Raw genomic sequence first — 11,260 nt, 5'->3', positions numbered from 1 at the left:
TCTGACTGAAAAAGTTCTTCCTCAACTCCGTTCTAAATGGCCTACCCCTTATTCTTAAACTGTGGCCCCTGGTTCTGGACTCCCCCAACATTGGGAACATGTTTCCTGCCTCTAACGTGTCCAACCCCTTAATAATCTTATACGTTTCGATAAGATCTCCTCTCATCCTTCTAAATTCCAGTGTATACAAGCCTAGTCGCTCCAGTCTTTCAACATATGACAGTCCCGCCATTCCAGGGATTAACCTGGTGCACGCCCTCAATAGCAAGAATATCCTTCCTCAAATTTGGAGACCAAAACTGCACACAGTACTCCAGGTGCGGTCTCACAACTGCAACTGCAACTGCAGAAATACAACTGCAGAAGGACCTCTTTGCTCTTATACTCAAACTAGGAGACCAAAACTGCACACAGTGCTCCAGGTGTTGCATGAAAGTTGAACGTTCCTTGATTTCGTAAAGCCAATTATTTTAATTTGAAGATTGCAATGTTGAAATACAGTTCTTATTCCTTCTTCCCTGGCAGAACCAGAAAGACAAAAACAACCATTGAGACAAATAAAGTAGGCATGCAGGTGCAGCAGGCAGTGAAGAAAGCCAATGGTATGTTAGCATTCATAGCGAGGGGATTTGAGTATAGGAGCAGGGAGGTTCTGCTGCAGTTGTACAGGGCATTGGTGAGACCACACCTGGAGTATTGCGTACAGTTTTGGTCTCCTAATCTGAGGAAAGACATTCTTGCCATAGAGGGAGTACAGAGAAGGTTCACCAGATTGATCCCTGGGATGGCAGGACTTTCATATGAAGAAAGACTGGATAGACTCGGCTTGTACTCGCTGGAATTTAGAAGATTGAGGGGGGATCTTATAGAAACTTACAAAATTCTTAAGGGGTTGGACAGGCTAGATGCAGGAAGATTGTTCCCGATGTTGGGGAAGTCCAGAACAAGGGGTCACAGTTTAAGGATAAGGGGGAAGTCTTTTAGGACCGAGATGAGAACGTTTTTTTTCACACAGAGAGTGGTGAATCTGTGGAATTCTCTGCCACAGAAGGTAGTTGAGGCCAGTTCATTGGCTATATGTAAGAGGGAGTTAGATGTGGCCCTTGTGGCTAAAGGGATCAGGGTGTATGGAGAGAAGGCAGGTACGGGATACTGAGATGGATGATCAGCCATGATCATATTGAATGGCGGTGCGTACAGGCTTAAAGGGCCAAATGGCCTACTCCTGCACCTATTTTCTATGTTTCTATGGACATGTATTTTTTTTACTTGGCTTGAGCATCATAGAAGCAAATGAATATCGATTCATATTAATTTTTCATGATTTCCAACGGCATCTCACGTATGTAACTCTCAGGACACGATGCGTTATGTACATGAGCATGATATCTTTGACCCTCCCACATGAATATGTTTAACTAATTTCTCCAATTTGGAAAGGCACATCAAAGGGTGTCCTAGTGCATCAGTCACTGAAAGGAAGCATGCAGGTACAGCAGGCAGTGAAGAAAGCCAATGGAATTTTGGCCTTCATATCAAGAGGAGTTGAGTATAGGGGCAAAGAGGTCCTTCTACAGTTGTACCGGGCCCTGGTGAGACTGCACCTGGAGTACTGTGTGCAGTTTTGGTCTCCAAATTTGAGGAAGGATATTATTGCTATTGAGGGCGTGCAGCGGAGGTTTACTAGGTTAATTCCCGGAATGGCGGGACTATCGTATGTTGAAAGACTGGAGCGACTAGGCTTGTATACACTGGAATCTAGAAGGATCAGAGGGGATCTTATCGAAACGTATAAGATTATTAAGGGGTTGGACACGTTAGAGGCAGGAAACATGTTCCCAATGTTGGGGGAGTCCAGAACAAGGGGCCACAGTTTAAGAATAAGGGGTAGGCCATTTAGAACTGAGATGAGGAATAACATTTTCAGTCAGAGAGTGGTGAATCTGTGGAATTCTCTGCCACAGAAGGTAGTTGAGGCCAGTTCATTGGCTATATTTAAGAGGGAGTTAGATGTGGCCCTTGTGGCTAAAGGGATCAGGGGGTATGGAGAGAAGGCAGGTACAGGATACTGAGTTGGATGATCAGCCATGATCATATTGAATGGTGGTGCGTACAGGCTCGAAGGGCCGAATGGCCTACTCCTGGACCTATTTTTTATGTTTCTATGTTTAAACTAAATTAAACATTGTTCAAATGTAATGATATTAATGACAATTTTATTATAATAATTTTCAATAATACAAACTTAAATAATTTTATTTCAAAAAATCTATTTTCAGAAGCACTGAGCTAAATTGAAAGAACAGAGATACAACTGATAAACTCCATGAAAATAGTTTTTCCAAAGAACATTTCTATTGATTAAAGCAAGATGAAACATCGCATCTTTATATTAATTTTACTTTCAGTAACGTTGGTTTTCATAACAATTGTATTCCAATATAAATATAAGGCTAATATAGATTATTTAAAAAAATCTACAAATGAAAAATGTGTTCAAAGCAGCGTGCAGAATATTCCAAAGGGAATTTGGACAATAAATTCTGCTGGACGTCTTGGCAACCAGATGGGAGAATTTGCATCACTCTATGCTTTGGCAAAGATTAATGGTCACCAGGCCTACATTTTGCCCTCCATGGCCAATTATCTGTCTCCTGTCTTCAAAACTACTCTTCCAACCCTCCATGAAAGTTTGGTCGATAAATTACCCTTTCAACCTTACGGACTCCACGACTGGATGGCTGAGGAGTATCGTAATATTCCAGGGAACTATCGAATGCTCCAGGGATTTCTGTGCTCCTGGACCTTCTTCCATCACCTGCGGGAAGAGATTCTCCACGAGTTCACTTTTCACGACTTCATCACGGAAGAGACAAACGCATATCTGAGACGCATCGGGGGAGAGCGAAAGAATGTGACTTTTGTTGGAGTCCATGTTCGAAGGGGTGATTATGTTGGCATCATGCCTCTTTACAAAGGGGTCGTGGCTGATAAGGGATATTTAGAAAAAGCGATGGGTTACTTCAGAGATAAATACAGGAATGTTATTTTTGTGGTGACAAGTGATGGAATAGATTGGTGCAAGCAGAACATCAATAATTCCAAAAGGGACGTTTTCTTTTCAGATACTTCAAAGAGTCCAGGTGAAGACCTTTCCATTCTTGCTCACTGTAATCACACTATAATAACGTTAGGGACATTTGGTTTCTGGGCAGCTTACCTGGCTGGTGGGGATACTGTTTACCTGGTTAACTACACTACGCCTCATTCACGGTCTCGAAAGATATTTAAGTACGAAACATTTTACTTACCTCAATGGATTGGAATTGCAGCCGACCTCTCACCTGTTCTGGCAAAGATTAAAAAAAACAATCATTAAATTAACCAGGCATTCTGAATTCATAGTGTCCTACAGCATGGAAAGAGGCCCATCAGCCCAACTTGCCCATACCAAACAACACACCCCATCCACATTAGTCACACCCATCTCTCTCACCCTTTCCTATACACCTACCTGTCCAAATGTCTTTTAAATGTTCTCATTGTACATGCCTCAACGACCTCCTCTGCGAGCTCTCTCCATATACCCACCACCCTCAGTATGGAAGACTTTGCCACTATTTGCCATCTATTAATAGTTTAAATGGAACTATTTAAATCTTTCCCCTCTCACCTTACACTGGGTAAAAGACTCTCTGCATTTACCCTATCTGTTCCCCTCATGATCTTATACACCCCTATAGGATCACCCCTCAACCTCCTGTGCTCCATGAAATAAACTCCGAGCCTGCCCAAACTCTCACAACAGCACAAGTCCTCGTAAATCTTCTTTGCTGCCTTTCCATCTTCACGACATCCTCCCTATAGTAGGGGGACCAAAACGGAACAAAATGCTCGAAGATTCAAGAAGCAGCAGATTCGTGAAGTCAGGCAGCTTCTGTGGAGGGAATGGGTAGGGAAAATTGGCTGTCACTCTTTCATCCTATGTCAGTCCTGCCATCCCGGGAATAAACCTGGTGAACCTAATCTGCACTCCCCCAATTGCAATAATGTCCTTCCTCAAATTAGACCAAAATTGAACGCAATACTCCAGGTGTGGTTTCACCAGGGCCCTGTACAGCTGCAGTAGGACCTCCTTGCTCCTATACTCAAATCCTCTCGCAATGAAGACCAACGTGCCATTAGCTTTCTCCACTGCCTGCTGTACCTGCATCCTTAATTTCAGGAAGAAGTATGTAAAATACCAAGACCCATTGGTAGAGTCGACAGTCAGAACCTTTTTTCCCCATGATGGAAATATCAAAGGGCATAGGTTTAAGGTGAAAGGGACAAAGTTGAAAGGACATGTCTGGGCAGGTTTGCACATAGAGTGCATTGGGTGATGAGAACGCACTGTCAGGGTTGGTGCTGGAGGCAGATACGATAGAGGCATTTGGATGGATACGCACATGGATATTCTGAGAATGGATAGATATGCCTTATGTGCTGGCAGATAAGAGGTAGTCTTGGAATCATATTCAGCGCAAACATTCTGTGCTAAAGAAACTGTTCCTAAGTTGTACACTTCTATGTTCTTTGTTGTAAACCCCATGCACCCAAATCCAGGTAATTAATGTGGTGCATTCTCTGGGTCCCAGAACTAATAATAATAATAATAATACATTTTATTTATATAGCGCTTTTCATATACTCAAAGACGCTTTACAGAGATTTAGAGAACATAGTGAAATTAATAAATAGATAAATAAGTAAATAAATAAACGAACAGAGAAAGGAGACAGAAGGTGAGGTGACCTTCAGTGGTTGAAGGCAGTACTGAACAGGTGAGACTTCAGCGATGTTTTGAATGTGGTGAGTGTGGAGGAGTCTCTGTCGGTTTGGGGTAGTGAGTTCCATAGGGTGGGAGCAGCGATGGAGAAAGCCCTGTCCCCCCAGGATCTGAGTTTGGTCCGGATGTGGGGGGATAGGAGATTGGCAGCAGCAGAGCGGAGGGTGCAGGTGGCAGTGTGCCTGTGGAGGAGGTCGGTCAGGTAGGATGGGGCCAGGTTATGGAGGGCTTTGTAGGTTATGAGGAGGATTTTGTACTGGATTCTCTGGGGGATGGGGAGCCAGTGGAGTTTGTAAAGGACGGGGGTGATATGGTCACGGATCGGGGTGTGTGTGAGTAGACGGGCAGCGGAGTTTTGAATGTATTGAAGTTTACTGATGATTTTTGAGGGTGCGCCATAGAGGAGGCTGTTGCAGTAGTCCAGACGGGAGGTGATGAAGGCATGGATGAGGGTTTCTGCAGCTGTGGAGGAGAGGGATGGACGGAGACAGGCAATGTTTTTGAGGTGGAAGAAGGCTGTCTTTGTGATGTGTTTGATGTGTTTGTCGAAGGAGAGGGTTTGATCAAAGATGATTCCAAGATTCCGGATGTGAGGTGAGGTGGATACTGGGAGACCATCAATGTTGAGGATGAAGTTTTGGGTGGATTTGGTGAGCGTTTTTGGACCAATGATGATGATTTCAGATTTGTTGCAATTGAGTTTGAGGAAATTTGATTGAAGCCAAGATTTGAGTTTGAGGAAATTTGATTGAAGCCAAGATTTTATTTCAGAACTATACTCAACCTCCCTCTCCCTAGTGCCATCCAAAGAACAATTGTCCACCCTAACTCTCTAACAGAGAAATATTGTGTGACAGCTCTTTTTATTTCATAAGCAAACAAAAAGGTGATTATTAATGGATATCATTCTATATACAGTATATAATTTGTATTATATTTGATGTTGTGGGAATTAGCTTCTAAGAAATAAACTTTTGTGTGGCTCTTAATAGAAGTGTTTCATCCATCTACAATTCTAGAAATAAAATCATTGTGAAATATGTCACATTGTACAATGAATGTTTATAATTCCCCAGTTATAAACTGTTTTAATCTCCGAGATTAAGGGTGAGTTCTTCCATTCTAAGCTCGTTTGTTTACATTTTGCGACTACGTTTGTTTGCTGGCAGTGGCTGGAACACATGGATGGAGGTGGATGTAGATACAACAGTGGTTTTATGAGATCAGAAACACACATACAATGTGCTGGAGTAACTCAGTGGGTCAGGCAGCATCTCTGGACAACGTGAGCTACTCTGGGTCTTTCTCTGGTCACTTTTTGGGACTTCAGAATGACCCGAAATGTCTCCTGTCGATGTCCTCCAGCGATGCTGCCTGGCCCGCTGACTTACTCCAGCACTTTGTGCATTTTTTGTATCCAGCATCTGCAGTTTCTTGTTTCTAACATATAACATATAACATATAACAACTACAGCACGGAAACAGGCCTGTCCGGCCCTACTAGTCCACCCCGACCATTCTCTCTGACCTAGTCTCATCTACCTGCACTCAGACCATAACCCTCCAATCCCCTCCTATCCATATACCTATCCAATTTACTCTTAAATAATAAAATCGAGCCTGCCTCCACCACTTCCACCGGAAGCCCATTCCATACAGCCACCACCCTCTGAGTAAAGAAGTTCCCCCTCATGTTACCCCTAAACCTTTGTCCCTCAATTCTGAAGCTATGTCTCCTTGTTGGAATCTTCCCCACTCTCAAAGGGAAAAGCCTACCCACGTCAACTCTGTCCGTCCCTCTCAAAATTTTAAAAACCTCTATCAAGTCCCCCCTCAACCTTCTACGCTCCAAAGAATAAAGACCCAACCTGTTCAACCTCTCTCTGTAGCCTAAGTGCTGAAACCCAGGCAACATTCTAGTAAATCTCCTCTGTACCCTCTCCATTTTGTCGACATCCTTCCTATAATTTGGCGACCAGAACTGCACACCATACTCCAGATTCGGCCTCACCAATGCCCTGTACAATTTTAACATTACATCCCAACTTCTATACTCGATGGTCTGATTTATAAAGGCAAGCATACCAAACGCCTTCTTCACCACCCTATCCACATGAGATTCCACCTTCAGGGAACAATGCACAGTTATTCCCAGATCCCTCTGTTCCACTGCATTCCTCAATTCCCTACCATTTACCCTGTACGTCCTATTTTGATTTGTCCTACCAAAATGCAGCACCTCGCACTTATCAGCATTAAACTCCATCTGCCATCTTTCAGCCCACCCTTCCAAAAGGCCCAAGTCTCTCTGTAGTCTTAAGATACGTTTACATATCTGAGACACTTTATGTGAGTTTGGGCTCTGGGGAGTGTTGGAGAGCAGAGGGACCTAGGAGTACAAGTACATAGTTCCTTGAATGTGGCGTCACAGGTAGATAGGGAACATTTGCCATCATCGTCTGAGTATTGAGTAGGATGGGAGTTCCTGTTGCAGTTGTGCAAGATGTTGGTGAGACCACATTTAGAGTACCATGACCAGTTTTGGGCACCATGTTGTCAAGCTGTAAAGGATGCGGAAATAATTCATGAGGATATTGCTGACAGATTTACCTCTTTGCAAAGTCAAAATGAAAGTCTGGGTTTAAATAGGATGTAATTTCTTTCATTTCCATTGTAAATTACCCCATTTCTGATTCTGACTGACACATAACATATAACATATAACATATAACAACTACAGCACGGAAACAGGCCTGTCCGGCCCTACCAGTCCACACCGACCATTCGCCCTGACCTAGTCTCATCTACCTGCTCTCAGACCATAACCCTCCAATCCCCTCCTATCCATATACCTATCCAATTTACTCTTAAATAATAAAATCGAGCCTGCCTCCACCACTTCCACCGGAAGCCCATTCCATACAGCCACCACCCTCTGAGTAAAGAAGTTCCCCCTCATGTTACCCCTAAACCTTTGTCCCTCAATTCTGAAGCTATGTCCCCTTGTTGGAATCTTCCCCACTCTCAAAGGGAAAAGCCTACCCACGTCAACTCTGTCCGTCCCTCTCAAAATGTTAAAAACCTCTATCAAGTCCCCCCTCAACCTTCTACGCTCCAAAGAATAAAGACCCAACCTGTTCAACCTCTCTCTGTAGCCTAAGTGCTGAAACCCAGGCAACATTCTAGTAAATCTCCTCTGTACCCTCTCCATTTTGTCGACATCCTTCCTATAATTTGGCGACCAGAACTGCACACCATACTCCAGATTCGGCCTCACCAATGCCCTGTACAATTTCAACATTACATCCCAACTTCTATATTCGATGCTCTGATTTATAAAGGCAAGCATACCAAACGCCTTCTTCACCACCCTATCCACATGAAATTCCACCTTCAGGGAACAATGCACAGTTATTCCCAGATCCCTCTGTTCCACTGCATTCCTCAATTCCCTACCATTTACCCTGTACGTCCTATTTTGATTTGTCCTACCAAAATGCAGCACCTCACACTTATCAGCATTAAACTCCATCTGCCATCTTTCAGCCCACCCTTCCAAAAGGCCGAAGTCTCTCTGTAGACTTTGAAAATCTACCTCACTATCAACTACTCCACCTATCTTAGTATCATCTGCATATTTACTAATCCAATTTGCCACACCATCATCCAGATCATTAATGTAAATGACAAACAACAGTGGACCCAACACAGATCCTTGGGGTACTCCACTAGACACTGGCCTCCAACCTGACATACAATTGTCAACCGTTACCCTCTGGTATCTCCCATTCAGCCATTGTTGAATCCATCTTGCAACCTCACTATGTTTTCACCACAGTCCCTACAGCCCAACTCATCTTTGCTGATCAACATGTATTTCCTCAATATCTCTGAACTTTTCCTATTCCTTTACTTGTCTACATGTCTTTGAAATCCTGTCATAATATTATAGAAACATAGAAACATAGAAAATAGGTGCCGGAGTAGGCCATTCGGCCCTTCGAGCCTGTACGCACCGCCATTCAATATGTCAAGTCAAGTCAAGTCAAATTTATTTGTCACATACACATACACGATGTGCAGTGAAATGAAAGTGGCAATGCCTGCGGATTGTGCAAAAAAAAGAATTACAGTTACAGCATATAAATAAGTTAATAAGTTACTAAAAATAAATAGTGTAGACAAAAATTTAGTCTCTGGAGTTATAGACAATAGACAATAGACAATAGGTGCAGGAGTAGGCCATTCAGCCCTTCGAGCCTGTACGCACCGCCATTCAATGCGATCATGGCTGATCACTCTCAATCAGTACCCCGTTCCTGCCGTCTCCCCATACCCCCTCACTCCGCTATCCTTAAGAGCTCTATCCAGCTCTCTCTTGAAAGCATCCAACGAACTGGCCTCCACTGCCTTCTGAGGCAGAGAATTCCACACCTTCACCACTCTCTGACTGAAAAAGTTCTTCCTCATACAAGTTGACAGTCCTGATGGCCTGTGGGAAGAAACTCCGTCTCATCCTCTCCGTTTTCACAGCGTAGCATCTGGAACGGTCCGTTGCTGGGGTGGTCGGGGTCCCCCATAATGTTGCTGGCTCTGGATCTGCACCTCCTGATGTATAGGTCCTGCAGGGGGGCGAGTGTAGTTCCCATGGTGCGTGTAGTTCTGCCGAACGCACTACTCTCTGCAGGGCCTTCCTGCCCTGGGCAGAGCTGTTCCCAAACCAGACTGTGATGTTCCCGGACAGGATGCTCTCTACAGCCCCAGAGTAGAAGCACTGAAGGATCCTCAGAGACACTCTGAATTTCCTCAGTTGTCTGAGGTGGTAAAGGCGCTGCTTTGCCTTACCCACCAGTGGGGCAATGTGCGTTGTCCATGTCAGATCCTCTGTGATGTGGACTCCCAGGTATTTAAAACTGCTCACCCTATCCACAGTAGACCCATTTATCTCCAGGTGGGACAAACTCCCCCGGGATGGTAAGCTGAGCACCATATCCCAACTCATCCATCCACCCCGGGCCCATGAGACGAGGCTTCAGGGCGGCCTTCAGACAGCAGTGGAAATGCTCCACCTCTCCCCTCAACTCCATCCAAGGACCCAAACAGTCTTTCCAGGTGAGACAGAGGTTCACCTGCACCTCCTCCAACCTCATCTATTGCATCCGCTGCTCCAGATGTCAACTTATTTACATCGGCGAAACCAAGCGCAGGCTCGGCGATCGCTTCGCTCAACACCTGCGCTCGGTCCGCGTTGACCAAGCTGATCTCCCGGTGGCTGAGCACTTCAACTCCCCCTCCCACTCCCAGTCTGACCTTTCTGTCATGGGCCTCCTCCAGTGCCATAGTGAGGCCCACCGCAAATTGGAGGAACAGCACCTCATATTTCGCCTGGGCAGCTTGCAGCCCAGCGGTATGAACGTCGACTTCTCCAACTTTAGATAGTTCCTCTCTTCCCCACCTCCTTCCCAGATCTCCCTCTATCTTCCTGTCTCCACCTATATCCTTCCTTTGTCCCGCCCCCCCGACATCAGTCTGAAGAAGGGTCTCGATCCGAAACGTCACCCATTCCTTCTCTCCCGAGATGCTGCCCGACCTGCTGAGTTACTCCAGCATTTTGTGAATAAATCCACCAACCCGTTTGACTGGGGAATGGTACGCTGTCGAATGGTGGAGCCGTTCCCCAACAGGCGGGCCATGGACGACCGCAGTTCCCACGTGAACCGGTCGGACGTGATGTGACCCGGAATGCCAAAGCGGGCATTCCAAGTTGCCACCAGCGCACGACTGAGTTGTAGCGTCCGTGAGTAAAACGGTCAACCACCGTAAGCAGGTGTGAAACACCCTGCGGTCCCCACCATGTCCACGTGTACGTGATCGAACCGCCGGCGTGGCACCGCGAAGTCCGGAACGGGCGGCCGGACGTGTCGACGCACCTTTGACGCTTGGCACGTGATGCACGTCCGGGCCCAGCGAGCGACCTGCCTCCGAAGCCCGTGCCACATAAACCTTGCGGCCACCATAGCGACCGTGGCCCGGATGGATGGGCGGGTCACCTCAAAGACGCGTTGGCGCCAAGCCACGGGAACGATAGGCCTCGGCTGACCCGTGACACGTCACAGAGGATGAAACCCACGGGACCCGATGGCACTTCCTCAAGTACCACGCCAGAGATCGCGGTGTGGTACATATACACACACATATATGTACACACACACACACATATATATGTACACACACACACACACACTGGGTAAATGTAAAAATTGTCCCTAGTGGGTGTAGGATAGTGTTAATGTATGGGGATCACTGGGCGGCACGGACTTGGAGGGCCGAATTTCCGGCTGTATATATATGATATGATATGATATATATATACACACACACACATATATATATACACACATATATGTACACACACACACACACACATATATA

The 11,260-nt window shown here is 45.5% G+C and overlaps 1 protein-coding gene across 1 annotated transcript; it reads left to right on the top strand.

Moving 5' to 3' along the window:
• The first annotated feature begins 2,283 nt into the window (after positions 1 to 2,283).
• Positions 2,284 to 5,015, top strand: LOC144591155 (galactoside alpha-(1,2)-fucosyltransferase 2-like). Its single transcript, XM_078395449.1, has one exon. The coding sequence runs from the start codon at positions 2,372 to 2,374 to the stop codon at positions 3,377 to 3,379; it is 1,008 nt and encodes a 335-aa protein (XP_078251575.1). The 5' UTR covers positions 2,284 to 2,371; the 3' UTR covers positions 3,380 to 5,015.
• The last annotated feature ends 6,245 nt before the right edge of the window (positions 5,016 to 11,260 follow it).

This window comes from Rhinoraja longicauda, unplaced genomic scaffold (genome assembly GCF_053455715.1).
Source record: "Rhinoraja longicauda isolate Sanriku21f unplaced genomic scaffold, sRhiLon1.1 Scf000620, whole genome shotgun sequence".
Lineage (NCBI taxonomy): Eukaryota > Metazoa > Chordata > Chondrichthyes > Rajiformes > Arhynchobatidae > Rhinoraja > Rhinoraja longicauda.
This window is presented reverse-complemented; position numbering and strand designations above follow the sequence as displayed.